The sequence below is a fragment of the Garra rufa genome, chromosome 5, assembly GCF_049309525.1.
Source record: "Garra rufa chromosome 5, GarRuf1.0, whole genome shotgun sequence".
Classification (NCBI taxonomy): Eukaryota; Metazoa; Chordata; class Actinopteri; order Cypriniformes; family Cyprinidae; genus Garra; species Garra rufa.
In genome coordinates, this window is record NC_133365.1 from 22,715,924 (window position 1) to 22,733,778 (window position 17,855).

At 35.5% G+C, this 17,855-nt stretch overlaps 1 protein-coding gene across 1 annotated transcript; it reads right to left on the minus strand.

The window, feature by feature from the left end:
- Positions 1–256: 256 nt before the first annotated feature.
- ccdc15 (coiled-coil domain containing 15) lies at positions 257–14,008 on the minus strand. The gene is made up of 10 exons (XM_073841282.1): positions 13,603–14,008; positions 11,755–11,904; positions 11,469–11,645; positions 11,240–11,356; positions 10,972–11,148; positions 6,879–6,974; positions 6,289–6,392; positions 4,203–4,397; positions 2,397–2,545; positions 257–520 (listed from the first exon to the last, which is right to left on the minus strand). Exons 1-10 carry the CDS (start codon positions 13,798–13,800, stop codon positions 402–404), a joined length of 1,482 nt encoding a protein of 493 aa, XP_073697383.1. The 5' UTR covers positions 13,801–14,008; the 3' UTR covers positions 257–401.
- Positions 14,009–17,855: the final 3,847 nt, after the last annotated feature.

Genomic DNA, 17,855 nt, shown 5'->3' on the forward strand with positions numbered 1-17,855 from the left:
TACCTTACCAAACCTATTATCCTTGACCTAAAAACCTTGACTAGAAATTAGGATGTTGCTTTCTAGAATGGAAATAAATACTTCTTATTTCCACAGACAAAGACAGAAATAAATGTGACTGCTATTCGTTTACTGGCTTCTCAACCTGAGGGACTTTGTGTGGATAATGGCTGAATAAGTGTACAAAGGTCACATACACATTTAGGTCCATTCAGGTTCAGAAAACAACTCACATCAGTTGAAATTCTCAGTTCATTAAGGTTTATTGAAACAGTAAAAATACTGGTTACATTGAGGTATGTCAGGTATTTTAAAACCATCTATAAGTACAAAAAGCACACACCATGTAATCTTGACTGGCTGCCCAATCTTAAAAAAATGACTCTAAAGTTGGAATACAATCATTTCCTTTGAAAATGGACATCCTTAGTAGATGCCTTCCAGGTGGACGAACACTGTCCAAAGACTCCTTCCTTCAGATCGCAGCTTAGCAAGACAGACTGCAGAGCTTGAGCATATGCTGCAGAAAAAAAATTCATAAATGAGCAATAAATAAATTTGAAAGTTGAATGAATGTCAGTGTCTTAAAAAAGTTGAAAAATATGGCCATTGCTACCCTTGCGATGAAGTGCTTTTAATCGAATGTGCACTTATAGTGTACTTCAAATCTTAAAAATATATATTCAAAAACTGTACTTGAAGAGAATATAATATTAATTAAATGAAAGGCCACTTAAGTGTACTTAAAGAACACTTTCATGAACGTTTCTTAACACACTTAATTATACTTTGTGCACTTGCAATAATGCAAAATTAAAAGGTTTATTTTAAAATACAGTACATTTTAATTCATTATGTTTTACTAGTCTTTGGTTATACTTAAAAAAGTACATGCATTTTGATTTGCTAAGATGCTAAAGGTTGTTTTTCAGTATTACATTTAAAGTTAATACACACTACCAGTCAAAACTTTTAAACAGTAAGATGTGTAATGTTTTTTTAAAGAAAAAAAAAACTCACCAGGCCTGCATTTATTTGATCCAAAGCACAGCAAAAACAGTTTGATTTATTCCTGTGATCAAAGCTACATTTTCAGCATCATTACTCCAGTCTTCAGTGTCACATGATCTTTCAGAAATCATTCTAATATGCTGATTTGCTGTTCAAGAAACATTTTTTTTAATTAATATTATGACTAGAAAGATCCAAAGATTTTTTTCTGAAATAAAAAGCTTTTGTAACATTATATCATTCAATTTTGGGAGGGGGATGAAATTATAGAATTATAGACATTTCTAATTATAGAAATAATAGTTTAATTTAACAAGGACGCTTTAAATTGATCAAAAGTGATAATAAAGACATTTATAGTGTTACAAAAGATTTCTATTTCAGATAAATGCTGTTTGTCTGAACTTTCTATTCATCAAAGAAACCTGAAAAAATTCTAGTCTAAAATAATAAATTATAAAATAATAAATATTTTTGAGCAGAAAATCAGAAAAGATTAGAACAAGTCTGAAGGATCATGTGACTGGAGTAATGATGCTAAAAATTCGGCTTTGAAATCACAGGAATAAATTACATTTTAAAATATATTTAAATATAAAAACTTTTGACTGGTAGTGTATTTTCAAACTTCATTACAAATGTGAAATTACAAATAAATTTAAATATGTAACAAACAAAGATTTCAAGTTTATCACATGCTTAACCACATTTCAAATGTACACAATAGAAATAATAATGAAATTACATATAAAGACATACTTAAGTCCAACCAATTTTCATTTAACTGTAAGTAACATTCAATTTAATGTCAGAAAACATTAGCTACAGTTTACATTTGAAAGTATTCTTTCTAAAGTATGCAGAAGTGTACTTCTCTTTCACAAGGGTATTTAAAACTCATTTTTCTCTCGTTATAAAAAATAAGATGTTCCTGTGATGAACCAAATCCATGATTAAACTTCAGACTGTCTGGTAAAATATGTACCGTTATACTATGTCATGGAAAGTGGAAAAACAAAAGACATCATTTGTGACAGAGGCCCCACATGCATTGTCTGTCAAGTCATGGTACTGTGAGTAAGAACATTTACGACATAAAAACAGGCACGACGTGACAAGTTTCCAGCAACACCATCACAACAGTTTAGTAGTTCAGTCTACAGTTATGAGGAACAGGATTCTGGACCAATGGTATATATCTCTGTGGGCAGGGCTATCCCACACAATGCCACAGAAATAGGAACCCGGCAACCAATAAAATGTTGTGTTACTTGCTTCTTAGAACCAAAACTCAGAATTGCACAATACGTGGTGTATAAAGATTTTCAAATTATTTTCATTTCAGGAAAAGAAATGAAACAGAGAGTGAGCAGTGAGCAGTTCACCTTTTGGATTGTTGTAGAAGATGCAGTTGTTGGCGCAGGTATCAGGATGGCTGTCCCAGAAAGTGTCTCCACAGCAGCACAGAGGAGGCAGTTCTACTTTATCCTTCTCCAGCGTCTCTTTCATTAGAGCCCGCATGGCCTCAATGTACCTGTCACAGAATCATCACATCAGCTCTTTACATACCATTAGAACACTGTTCTGAGCTATTAAATGTATTGGTGTTTTGTTTATGGTTATAGTTTAGAGTCAATAAGATGTTTTATTTAATATAAATTAACACTTTTATTCAGCAAGGATGCATTAAATTGACCAAAAGTGACAGTAAAGTCATTTACAACATTACAAAAGATTTTTATTTTAAATGAATGCTGTTCTTTTGAACTTTCTATCCAAAGAATTCTGAAAAAACGGCATCATTAGTTCATTTCCAGAACAAAAATGTACAGATAATGTACTCACCCCCTTGTCATCCAAGATGTTCATGTCTTGCTTTCTTCAGTCGTAAAAGAAATTATGTTTTTTAAGGAAAACATTTCAGGATTTCTCTCCATATAATGGATATGTATGGAAATGCAGCTTCAAAGGGCTCTAAACAATCCTAGCAGAGGAAGAAGGGTCTTATATAGGGAAACGATTGGTTATTTTTGTATGTTCACTTTATAAACATTGGGTCGGTACTTCTGCGGCGATGTAGGGCGATTTTGAAGTTGGAGAAGAAAATGAGATGGGAATTTTTTGACATACCCTAACTGTGATGAACTGGAGTACACGCAGAGCTAGACAAGATGAGCATTTGAGGTTAAATGTATTTATATTGTAATTTTCTTTTAGAAAATAACACTTGTTTTGCTAGATAAGACCCTTCTTCCTCAGCCTGGATCTTTTAAAGCCCTTTGAAGCTGCATTTGGAATTTCAAACTCAGGGGGAACCATAGAAGTCCAGTATATGGAGAGAAATCCTAAAATGTTTTCCTCAAAAAACATAATTTCTTTAAGACTGAAGAAAGAAAGACATGAACATCTTGGATGAAAAGGGGTTGAGTACATTAGCTGTAAATTTTTGTTCTAAAGGTAAACTAATCCTTTAAGTAGCAAATCAGCATATGTGACCCTGGACCACAAAACCAGTCATAAGGTTACATTTTTACAAAACTGAGATGTATACATCATATGAAAGCTCAATAAATAAGCTTTCTATTGATGTATGGTTTGTTGGGATAGGACAATATTTGGCCGAGATACAATTATTTGAAAATCTGGAATCTGAGGGTGCAAAAAAAAAAATCTAAATGCTGAGGAAATCACCTTTAAAGTTGTCCAAATTAAGTTCTTAGCAATGCATATTACTAATCAAAAATTACATTTTGATATATTTATAGTAGGAATTTTACAAAAAATCTTCATGGAACATGATCTTTACTTAATTTTCTAATGATTTTTGGCATAAAAGAAAAATCAATAATTTTGACCCATACAATGTATTTTTGGCTATTGCTACAAATATACCCCAGCGACTTAAGACTGGTTTTGTGGTCCAGGGTCACATATTAGAATGATTTCTGAAGGATCATGTGATACTGAAGACTAGTTATGACTACATGTGAAAAGTTAAACAGATTTTAATTTAATAATATTTTACAATATAACTGTTTTCACAGTATTTGTGATCAAATGCATAAACCTTGGAGAGCATACTAGATTCCTCTTTCTTTCAAAACTTACCACACCAAACTTTCTGTATATGTATTGTTATAATGAAGATACTCATAACAAGATAACTTGTGCCATATATTGGCAGTATGTACCGTTTGCTTTCTTTGATCCTCTTTGTTTTCTCTCGTCTTTCTACCTTCTCTGCTGCCTCCTCCTCATCAAGTCTCAATCGTTCCAAAATCAAATACTCCCTCTCAGCCATGTCTTTTCTTTCTTCTTCCTGCTGTCGCTGCCTCTCCATTTTCTTCTCCTCTGCTCTTCTGAGTTGTTCTTTTTCATTCTTAATCCTACACACAGAAAAAAGTTCTCTGAGTTTATAAAAGAAAGCATATAGCGCAACATGAAGTCTTTTGTGTTCTTGGACAACTTAATGAAAGAAAAATGATGTGTGGTTACTTGCTTTAATAGTACAAAAGAAATGTACTTAAGCTTACAGGACAGGTTACTAAAATTAACAACAGCAACAAAAAAAAGTATATGCTTGCTTAGTAATATGTACATAATATAAATATATTCTATATCATCAATATAGGGTATGTATTTTCACATTTTCCTGGGAATTAAACCCGTGAATTACTATTGCTAGTGTCATACTCTGCCAGCTGAGTTACAGGAAAATAGTCATGTCATTTGTGACGAAGACCTAGCAGTCATTCTATCAGTCTTATTTTTAGTCACTAGTTAGTCATGTAAACCAGCGGTTCCCAATTCCAGTCCTCGCGACCCACCGCTCTGCACATTTTGTGTGTTTCACGCATCGCTTCCGACGTTTGTTCTATTCCAACGTTACTGCCCTTCGAAGTAGGGCTGGGTAAAAAATATCGATTCTCCGATTTTAATCGATCTTCTGTTTAAGGCAACGATATCGATTCGGGAAATCCCCGAATCGATTCTTAATGCACGTGCTTCACATAAGAGGATATGAATATTCACCTCTCGTCCTGAAGGTGTCACTAGTGTTCCTGCTGAGAGAGTTCTCTCAACTGCTGGTGATCTAATCACAGCGCAAAGGAGCTATCAGAACATGTTGATCAGCTGCTTTTTTTGCAGAAAAATCTGGTGATCAAAAATGATAAGGCTGTAGTTAAGAACTGTTAGTTTTATGGACAGTTAGAATGTTTTGTATACGCAGACAAGGGCTTTATAATGGGTCTGTTTTGAACGTTTTGAATTTAGAAAAATGTTTTATTTCTTAAACATGTTTGAAGTTCTTAATAGATTTCACTGTTGCACATTTACAGTCTTTTTTTTACAGTAATGTGCATTTTGCAGTTTGTTTACATGGTGTACAATGGATGCACATATTTATGACTTCTTGTTACAGTGTTCATTTAACATAAAAGTTGTTTAAAATAAACAACTGTGTGCACCCTATTATTAATGTAGATATGTATTTCAGTAATAAACTTAAGTAGGAGAGTTTCAGTTACCAGCATTTATATCAAAATATGGATCCTATGTCTGCAAAACTAACATTTTAAATGAAATATTGATAGCTAATCGATATCGAATCGAATCGAATCGAAATCGGAATCGAATTGAATCGAAACCATAAAAATAAGAATCGAATCGAATCGAATCGCCGAATTGGTCACAATACCCAGCCCTACTTCGAAGTGGACATCACAGGATATTCCGCCATTATTCATTAGTTCGAAGCGAGCGTATGTGTTCCATTTGAAGGTCATTAAAGCGTGCGGGACGTAAATTTAAAATGCATTTATTTACAGATGCACTTATGTCACACTTCTCTAGTAAGTTTCATCTGTGTGTGAAGACGCTACATGCGGTGACGTAGCGCAAATATGTGAATGAATGTTTCGAAGTATAGTAAACAGATTTCCCCCGCTTAGGGAGCAGGGAGCAATGAACACTTTGCAGGGACCATGTCAATCGGATCGCAGTTCTTGCACGGACCTCACTTCTAATGAGCTGGTTATCTGAATCAGGTGTGTTAACTAAGAGAGACATGCAAAATATGCAGAGCAGTGGGGCGCGAGGACTGGAATTGGGAGCCGCTGATGTAAACTATTTACTGTAGCCTGACTACAGCAGAGAAACTAAAAGAGAAGTGAGCAACCATCATGCGGAAAGAAATGAAAATAGACATCCTTTTTAGTAGCATAAATGTGATGCTGTTGTGGAGAAGATACTTGTAAACATGTGGTGAGATTCAACCTTGCAGTTCTCTTCAGATGTTTCCTGTGCCTTTGGCGCTCCTTCACTTGCTCTCGCTCAATGTCCATGAAGTGTCGTCGATACAGGAGGAACTGAGACTGCCTCTGAAACAATACAGTTAACGCTTTGAAGAAAACAATATTTTTTTTGGTAAACAAAGATACTACTTAAATCAAGACTAAAAGCTAAGGATACTAATAGAATGATTATTTTTATTCGGTAACGATGCATTAAATGTAACAAAAGTGACAGTTACAGGATTTATTCAATTTTCAATTATTTATTTTAATTAATTAATTAATTAATTTTAATTTTAATCTTTTGAACTTTCTATTAATCAGATAACACTGAAAAATGTTTCACCATTTCCACAAAAAAAAAAAAAAAATATATATATATATATATATTATGCAGTTCTTTTCAACATTGATATGTTTAATGAGCAGGATAACAGAATGATTTCTTATCAAAATCTATTAAAATAGACTAAAGTTATTTTAAAATTAAACTATAAATGTACACTGATCTCCCAAATAATAAAAATATGATTAAAGAGGAGACACCATTCTGAATAAAGCATGATTTCTCACCTGCCTCTTCAACTCCTCCTGATTCTCATGAGGCCAAAGGACTTGGTAAGTTCTGTAGTCAGTTGTGAAGGAAACAGTGGGATCTGGCTCATACACCTGCAGAGACACCATGAAATAATAAAAGGCATTGTATTATAATAATATTATATTAAAAAAAAATGTTTTAAGGGTTATTTGGAGTTAAATAGCTTGAACAGCATTGATTCAAAAAGTGCATATTTATTCTGAAGCACCAGTATGTGATTTAAGGGACCGGTGAATCTAAAAATCAACAATATTACAATCATGATTAAGTAAGCAACAAACTGGTAGCTAATTAAAATAATGGCACAGTAGTAGGATTAGACATTTTTGATACTACGGACCCTCCTAAATATAAATTTGTTTTTGACCATTGTACCAAGTTTACAATTTACTCTTAGTGCCATATTTAGATATCTTAAATTTAGTTCTAATATCTCTGGAACTGAACTATATAGGGCTTTAAAAATGAACATGCTAAAAGAAAAGTTGGTTAAGACCCAAAATCTAAAAGGGCATTAATATATCTTTAATACTTCTTGAGTTACAGGCATTTTCAAGGGTAAAAATAACAATCAAATTTTACCCTCCTGTAATTTAGCTTTGAATCTTAAGATGAAAATTTTCATTTTGACCCCCTTCTACAAAATAGTGGATTACTCAGTACATATACATCTGTGACATTTAATATTTTGGCTTTTTGTTTATCTGTCTTCAGAAAAATTATTGACAAAATCAAAATTTGGGCTTGGGACATCTGGTTTAGTTGGCATAGAATGACCCTCATGTATTTAAACCAATTTGTACGGTGTAAAAAGAACAATATGTGTGATATTATAAAGATCCAAATGATTTCCAAATTTCCAAATGAAATAATTAGGTTTTATAATGTCTTTGACTAAAGCATGTCTTTGCTGCAACATGGAACTTTTTTAAAGTTGACCCGTATTGTTAAAAGCAATGTATAAAAAAATGTGATTGATTGATTAAAGATTGATTACTTTTTATTAACTTTTCCCCATAAAACTATTGCAGATTTGTTGTTTTTTTCCCTAATATTAAAAACGTGTTGTTATTCCATGTTAACAGAATAATCACAGTTAAAAGCAGAATCAAATAGTAATAATTAAATTTGGAGAACATGAATGTGTTAAAAAAAAGTTAAATGGTATGCAATTTTATTAAAATTACATAAAGTGTGACAGACCTAAAATATATTTTACATTTTGCAAATCTCTATGCAGACCCCCTAGCATCCTAAGTTTAAAAACCTCTAATATAGTGTTTTCAGACTGGGGTCCAGGGACCACCAGGAGTCCATATGGGAGTGCTAGTAACATTTAGAGAAAAAATGTATAATAGAAAATTTTTTATAATAGCTTAATCTATTAAATAACAAATCAAAACTAAATATTTAATATAATATTTTACATAAGTTTATTATATAAATTTTTTCAATATATAAATTGGGTCTTTAAAAAACACACATAGCTGCTTTTCATTTTTTTTTTAAGAAAGAGTAATGTTGTTCACATGGATCTTGTTAAAGGGATAGTTCACCCAAAATCAGAAAATTCTGTCATTAATAATTACTCATCCTCGTGTCGTTCCAAACCACAAGTCGCTCGTTTATATTCAGAACACAAATTAAGATAATTTTGATGAAATCTGAGAGCTTTCTGACCCTACATAGACAGCAATGCAACTACCAAGTTCAAGGCCCAGAAAGGAAGTAAGAAAATCATTAAAATAGTCCATGTGACATCAGTGGTTCAACCTTGATTTTATGAAGCTATGAGAATACTTTTTGTGCACAAAAATACGGTGGCCGAGAGAGCTCAACACGCTGCAACTTAAAGGGGCTATATGTAACTTTTCCCCCAAAATAAACGTAACAATAGCCTTTTTATTTGACCATTTATGACTCAAACATCTCCTGATGAGCATACTGACACCTTGTCAGCTCACAGTGGGTGCACCTATAAGCCTGTATCCTATTTTTCCTATTTTCTGTCGGGTCGGATTTTCGCGTGCTGTCTGCGGATGTGACGTCAAGCGCGTTCATGTTAAACGTTTCAGATCACTCTGCCACCACTGCTAGTCATATATATTGCAAACAAACCTAGTTTCTCAAACAATATATGTTTTTGACTGTTCTTACCTCTGTAAAAATAATGTTGACTTCTTTGCAGCGGATGACTTGTGAAGTGTGTACGTACGAGCACGCGCTGCGAGAGCGAGCAGAAAGGAAGAGCAGTTCCGTTTTTTGGCCACAGGTGTCAGTCGCGAGTTTAAATTTCAGAAAGTTACAAATAGCCCCTTTAAGAAAACACATGCAAACAGAAAAAAACGACAACAAATAAAAAAAAAAAACATCTTCATCAGTTTGACAACACAGGCGCTGCAAATCCTCACAACGCAAACACAAATACGGAAACACTGCAAACACCAAAAAAACCCCGCTGCAAACACAAAAAAAGCACTGCAAATAGCACGGAGCACAACGGAAATGTTTCAGGGGGACCTCAAAAAGTGACAAACCCATCTGGGACCTGATTATTTGTTCAGTGGCTGTTGGTCAGAGCAGAGGTGTTGTCGGTAAACTAAAAGGTGATAAAGATGAACTTAGTGAAAATGAAGCTTTTCGAAGCACCAAGGCTTTCCCTCAACTGTATCGTAAAAAGGTTCATTACTCAAAGCTTTTCAACACGTTGCACACTAACGACATCTTGTGGTCAAAGGTGGAAAAAGTTGCTTTCGCGTCCCAGATCTCAAAGCTGTTTCATCAAATACATCAATTTGTGCTACGAAGCCGTCAGAAATAAAAAAAAAATGTCATTTTACTTGAATTAATCTGTAAATAAACTTTTTTATAAAATTATACAAGTATAAGCATGGTTCATGTAGGCATATATGTTCAAAGTAAATTAAGAATACTGTTGACTAATATTGTTATTAATTAGAAGTGCTTGTGAAGCAAGGATAGCTACAAACATGCACAAAACTACACATGTACATATTTATTCGTATTATGATTTATTCTTAACAAAAAGTGAATGACACTTGAAACCGGCGCAAGGTGTTTGTGTTATTTGAATCAGAATATGAAGCAGTCACGTGGTTGTGTGCGAAAACGAAGCTTCGGACGTCACAGGTCACGTGGTTATGGCAAAACGAATCAAGCTCCGGTACAGTGCTTCACTGTGAGATGTTTCGTTTTTATTGATACAAGCTTCGAAGCTTCGGTGTCAAATGTCACATCACTAGATAAACTATCACCTTTTAGTTCACCGACACCACCTCTGCTCTGACCAACTGCCACTGAACAAATAATCAGGTCCCAGATGGGTTCGTCACTTTTTGAGGTCCCCCTGAAACATTTCCGTTGTGCTCCGTGCTATTTGCAGCGCTTTTTTTGTGTTTGCAGCGTTTTTTGTGTGTTTGCAGCGTTTCCGTATTTGTGTTTGCGTTGCGAGGATTTGCAGCACCTGTGTTGTCAAACTGATGAAGATGTTTTTTTTTATTTGTTGTCTTTTTTTCCTGTTTGCATGTGTTTTCTTAAGTTGCAGCACGTTGAGCTCTCTCGGCCACCGTACAAAAAACAAAAATAACAACTTTATTAAACAATTTCTTCTCTTCTGTGTCAGTCTTTGCCGCACGTTCACGAAAGTACCACTGATGACTATTTTATCGATGTCCTTACTATCTTTCTGGGCCTTGAATGTGTCACTTGCGTTGCTGTCTATGTAGTGCAGTCAGAAAGCTCTTGGATTTCATCAAAAATATCTTAATTTGTGTTCCGAAGAATGAAGGTCTTACAGGTTTGGAACGACATAAGGATGTGTAATTAATGACAGAATTTGAATTTATGGGTGAACTAACCCTTTAAATCTATATTGTCTTGCAAAGATCCTATGCCACAAGCCTCAAATCCTTTGCAAAATACTGGTTCTTCTGCAGAAGCGATTACTAAACTTTAGCAGCCAGGTCACTTGTGTAAGTAAAATGTACTGATAAAAACCTGCATGTCTATGAATGTGGGTGCATCATCCGAGACCACACAAGATCTTACCATATCGTTCTGAAAAGTTACAGTCTTGCTTCTGTGGCGATGCAAATGAAGAGGTTGGTCATGTTGCCCCAACAGCATCTCATCTACCACATCAGCATCCTGCTCATTTTCCTCTCCTCCATCATTTGTGCTTTCAGTATAATCCTTCTGATCTCTCCAAGTGTGTGATTCAGGTTTCTGTATATAACAGAAAAAGTGAAGATATTAATACTACAACACTGGATGTTCAGGTCTCGAAAACAACCCAAATGCATCATGCATGACTCACATCTTTAGCTGGGGATATCTTCCATCTCCCACCAGGCAGCTGTGAGAGTTCATCACCCTCTTGCACTGTCTGACGAGCAGCTAGTCTGTGTCTCACCTGCTTCCTGACTTTACTGACCTGGACAAGTATAAAGAAACTCACACTTACAGCTACATTCTGCCAAATCACACAAGCAAAATGAACAACATAAATGTATAAGGAGCAGTAAAAACTCTGTAAATACCCGTACATTATGTGAATGGTGATGTGAAGAAACAGCCTCCATCCCCTGTGCGCTGACACAGCGAGAGCTGGGACTGCAGATTGCTCGATCCTCATGTGTCCAGGAAGGGAATAAATTGGTTTGAGGTACAAGGCGATGGGCTGCTTTGCTGGTTTGTTGCAATACTTTGCTCTCACATTCAACCTGAAGATAGTGTTCACACAAATAACTTTGAGTGTGGGTATTTGAGACTAGCAGGTAAAGCAAAGCTAATCATTTTTGAAGAATAAGATGTCATGAGGTGTTTTCTTACTGTCTCATATGATTTCAGTAGCTGCTGTTGTTTGCGCAGACGGGCCTGCTGTGACACACGTTCACGAACTGTATCCTGAAATCGGCGCAGGCTCTCCTCTTTCTCTCGTCTGGTCTCCTCCAGAAGCTCTTCTGTGAGAACAGCCTGGACCTTACACACACACACATGCAGGGTTGCATTTACAGGACATGTGGCTATGAATCTTTTAGCATCAGGTACCCGCAGGTAGGAACTTTCCATAGATCTTCATCAGTCTCAAAAAGATAATTTTAAATGAGTCTATTTCTTTGGGTTTGTAACCCTAATTTGGGATATACAGTTTAAGTCAGAAGTTGACATACGCCTTGCAGAATCTGCAAAATGTTAATTATTTTACCAAAATAAGAGGAATCATACAAAATGCATGTTATTTTTTATTTAGTACTGACCTGAATAAGATATTTCGCATAAAAGATGTTTTTTGTTTGTTTAGTGATAGTTGTTCATGAGTCCCTTGTTTGTCCTGAACAGTTAAAGTGCCTGCTGTTCTTCAGAAAAATCCTTCAGGTCTCACAAATTCTTTGGTTTTTCAGCATTTTTGTGTTTTTGAACCCTTTCCAACAATGACTGTATGATTTCGAGATTCATCTTTTCACACTGAGGACAACTGAGGGACTCTTAAACACTCACTGATGCTCCAGAAGGAAAAACGATGCATTAAGAGCCGGGGGTGAAGACTTTTAAAAATTTGAGGATCAGGGTAAATTTAACTTATTTTGTCTTCTGGGAAACATGTATGCATCTTCTGTAGCTTCTGAAGGGCTGTACTAAATGAAAAATATATGATATTTAAGTAAAATAAGAAAAATGTACACATTATCATTTCGTTCAAAAGTTTACACCCTTGGCTCTTAATGCAGCATTTTTCCTTCTGAAGCATCAATGAGCATTTGAACCTTCTCTAATAGTTTCAGTGTGAAAAGATTGATCTCAAAATCATACAGTCAATTATTATTTTTTTGTGTGAAATATCTTATTGAGGTCAGTACTAAATAAAAAATAACATATTTTGTATGATCCCTCTTGTATTTTTGTCTACCGTTAAAGTCAAAAGTTTACATACACCTTGCAGAATCCGCAAAATGTTAATTATTTTACCAAAATACTCTTATTTTGGTTTATAATTTACATTTTGCAGATTCTGCAAGGTGTATGTAAACGTTTCACTTTAACTCTATCTAAAAATGGCTTAAAATAAATAATAAATTTATTTAACCAATACATTTTAATACAAGAAAACTTTTAATACAAGAAAACTAAAAAAAACATGAGAATTAAACAGAAAAAATATATAAAACAATATTTATTTTCAAGTATTTTTGGTGTGTTTTGTCATTTGTATTATTATTATTTTAAATATGTCTGTAGTTTTTTTTTCAGTTTTAGTTATTTTAGTACTTAAACTTTAATAAAAAAGTAGAAATGTTGCCTCAGCTACTAGGTGAAATCAAATAAGCTTACGTTTTTTATTTTTGTTTATTTCAGTTAATTTATTTTATCACAGGTTTACATTAACAATAATTTAAAGTTTCAGTTAACAATAATAACTCAGGTAATGGCAAAATAACAGTTTTTACTTTATCTTAACTTTACTTTACTCAGTAGCTATAGCTAGGGCCCAAATGTTGGTTTGTGATTACTGTTACTTTTTTTAACAATTTATTTTACCTTAAATATTCCTTCCAACGTTAGACAGACCAAAATCACGCTAGTATTGGTACATTTAATGAGACACCAACATGTCTCAATAGAGGAAAGTTCCAGTCAATGAAGCTCTTTTTCAACAACATCTCTAGTGTAAGTTCTTACCGCTGGATGTTCCTGACTCTCATCTCCACTCTCTACCCAAACACCCACAGGCGCCACAGCCGGGTTCCTCTCTGCCAGCACTCTCACATCTTTGGTCTTCCTCCTGTTTCCAGAGGTTATCCTTTTATTTTCTTTTAAGAGCCTCTTTTGTGTTATCGAAGAGAAAATCCTTTCTTTAGCTGTTTTAGCTTGATTCATTTTCGTGTAAAACCTCGTAACGTTGGATATGAATGGGTATATCTGTCATGTATGGCTTTTCGTGAGGCACTGATGTTTAGACCTTATTACCAAGCAAGACACCGATCCTTCGAGGAAAAACAAACCTTCTCTATAAGAGTCTTTTTTACAGTAACGTTACAGCGGTTACTGTGCTCATGCAAATAGCGTTAATATTTCTACTCTACTGCTGTAACTGTCAGAATTAAAACTCCCGTTGCCAATGACGCTGACAAAATCATAAACGTTTTAGACCCGCCCATTTATGATTCTATTGGCTACAGCTTGTAAAGATGAGATTTTATTCGTTGAAAGAAACGCCATTCAAAAGTTGTAGCGATAAGGCAACGCCCAATGTGCTCCTATATGTAAGTTCGATAGGGAAAAGAATACCTGCTCGTTTTAGTTCCATGCCATTTGTAATTTATTTCTAGATTTGAGCGAGTCCCAGCGACTAATATTATGTGACCCTGGACCACAAAACCAGTTATACGGGTCAATTTTTTTTAAACTGAGATGTACCTATAAAGGCTGAATAAATAAGCTTTCCGTTTGTTTTGTTAGTTGGCCGAGATACAACTATTTGAAAATCAGGAATCTGAGGGTACAAAAAAAAAGCCTTTAAAGTTATCCAAGTGAAGTTCTAAGCAATGTATATTACTAAAAAAAAAAAAAAAAAAAGTTTGGATATATTTATGGTAGGAAATTTACAAAATATCTTCATGGAACATGATCTTCAAATAACATCTTTAATTAATGATTTTTGGCATAAAAGAAAAATAGCTACAATGAATTTTTGGCTATTGCTACAAATATAGCCATGCGACTTATAACTGGTTTTGTGATCCAGGGTCACAAATATGGTGGTTTACCGCAGAATTCCATATCCTCCCTGTTAAAAAACAAACAAACAAACAAACAAACAACAACAACAACAACAACAACAACAACAACAAAAAAACAGCATATGCTGGTTAGGTAGGTTTTGATACTGGGATGCTGGTTTTAACTGGTTTAAGCTGGTCCTTAGCTGGTTATGTACTGGTCCTAAGCTTAGGGTTACCACTTTTAATACCCAAAAATAAGGGACGCATTCGGGGGGGACATCCTGAATAAGAACTGATCATTGCAAAACATGTTTTTTCCTACTTTTTAGAAATGGGGTCTATATACCCCGTTAAAATGTAATAATGTCCCATATCTCAAAAATGCTGCAGTAAAAAGGTTTCATATGAGTTTTGCATATAATATGGGCCGTCCTGAATAAGAACTGATCATTGTTTTGTTTTTTCTACTTATTAGACTCTAAAGTCTAATAATGTCCCATTTCTCAGAAAAGAACCGTCAAGTACACCAATAAATAAAACGGATATTAAAGCAGAAATGCAAATAAATAAGTAAGTAAAAATTCACGAGCACTTTGTAGTATTATCTCTCAGTCCTGGGCGTCTAAATGAAAAGCGCTCTGCAAGCGCGTTCTCTCTGTGTTGTTTCTGAAACTACCGTAATCACTGTAATATGCGCGCACACTTAAAATCAATCGCGGCTGGCTTGACCGTGTTTTTCTGAATCGCGGCTGGCTTTACCGCAGTGATTATTTGCATGAGACGCTGCTTTAAAAAAAATTATAAAAAATACGGGACAAAACCCGCCCCGTATTGATTCAAAACGGGACGCGCAATTTCATTCTCAAATACGGGACGATTCCGTATTTTAAGGGACGGGTGGCAACCCTACCTAAGCTGGTCCCTCCTGCACATGACCAGCTAAGGACCATCTTAAACCAGCTAGGGACTAGCATAAACCAGCAAAGGACCAGCTTAAACCAGCATCTTAGCATCAAAACCTACCTAACCAACATATGCTGCTTTTTTTCAACGGGGCTTTAAATTCTTATTATGAATATTAGGGATACTTGGATGTAAACAACACTACTGCTAAATACATTGCTCTGCAAATTTATGCTGTCTAAACCACGGGAAAAAACGTGTGGAAGCTGCTAAATCATATAGAGAAGGACTGAGTAATTAGGAAAGGGCACAATATATTGACAAACCAAAGTTAATAGATGGTAAAGATACATACAGGTGCTGGTTATATAATTAGAATATCTTCAAAAAGTTGATTTATTTCACTAATTCCATTCAAGAAGTGAAACTTGTATAATGTATACATTCATTCCACACAGACTGATTATATTTCAAGTGTTTATTTCTTTTAATTTTGATGATTATAAATGACAACTAATGAAAACCCCAATTCAGTATCTCAGAAAATTAGAATATTGTGAAAAGGTTCAGTATTGAAGACACCTGGTACCACACTCTAATCAGCTAATTAACTCAAAACACCTGCAAAGGCCTTTAAATGGTCTCTTAAGGTGCGTTCCATTCGACCGTATGTGGACTGCGAAGTGGATTTCACAGGGTATTCCGCCATCTTAAGTGAGATTCCAAACCGAAGGGAGCGAACATGTTCAGTTCGAAGGGCACTGCGAACGGCATAGGGAATAAGGGAACATCGGTACTTCACTTCACAGGAAGTGGACGGGGAAAACTACCCAACTGTCATTGCGCACCGCGTCACCAGTTAGAAGTAATGATGGAGCAGAGCCGTTGAAGTTTTTTTAAAGGCTCTGCAATGGAGCGGTTGCAATAAATGTTATTATCATTATACAAATTAGAGTGTTTATGAATGGTTATGGCGATTCATGTTACATTTGCATATTGTATTTTATGAATGAAAGTAAAACTGGCGAGGTGAAGCTCTGTCTTGTTTTATTTAATGTTACCACAGGATAGTTAAATATAGGCTGTGTGTGGGGAAAAAAAGTGCGTGAGATAAGACCACAAAATCTGTTAATCTGTTAACCGTCTAAACATATACATTTGGACTATATTTTTTAGATGCATACATTTATATGTATTTTATATGTATTTAAATTTGAAAGTAAAATAAATTACAATATTTATTTATGTTAAATCATAATCTGCGTGACCCTGCCGTTGATTTGCTTTGATGATGTTCCAGGGCATTCCAAATGAGCGATTATTGTCAGCGAAGTCCACTTCAACGGATGTACCGTGCTAAGGGAGTAGGGAGCAGTGAACACTGCGTAGGGACCCTGTCGATCGGAACGCACCTTTAGTCTAGTTCGGTAGGCTACATGACCATGGGGAAGACTGCTGATTTGACATTTGTCCAAAAGACGACCACTGACACCTTGCACAAGGAGGGCGAGACACAAAAGGTCATTGCAAAAGATGCTGGCTGTTCACAGAGATCTGTGTCTAAGCACATTAATAGAGAGGTGAAGGGAAAGATGTGGTAGAAAAAAGTGTACAAGCAATAGGGATAACCGCACCCTGGAGAGAATTGTGAAACAAAACCCATTCAAAAATGTGGGGGAGATTCACAGCAGCTGGAGTCAGTGCTTCAAGAACCACTATGCACAGATGTATGCAAGACATGGGTTTCAGCTGTCACATTCCTTGTGTCAAGCCACTCTTGAACAACAGACAGCGTCAGAAGCATCTCGCCTGGGCTAAAGACAAAAAGGACTGGACTGCTGCTGAGTGGTCCAAAGTTATGTTCTCTGATGAAAGTAAATTTTGCATTTCCTTTGGAAATTATGGTCCCAGAGTCTGGAGGAAGAGAGGCGAGGCACAGAAGCCACTTGCTTGAGGTCCAGTGTAAAGTTTCCACAGTCGGTGATGGTTTGGGGTGCCATGTCATCTGCTGGTGTTGGTCCACTGTGTTTTCTGAGGTCCAAGGTCAACGCAGCTGTATACCAGGACGTTTTAGAGCACTTCATGCTTCCTGCTGCTGACCAACTTTATGGAGATGCAGATTTCATTTTCCAACAGGACTTGGCACCTGCACACAGTGCCAAAGCTACCAGTACCTGGTTTAAGGGCCAGCAAACTCTCCTGACCTTAACCCCATACAAAATCGATGGGGTATTGTGAAGAGGAAGATGCGATATGCCAGACCCAACAATGCAGAAGAGCTGAAGGCCACTATCAGAGCAACCTGGG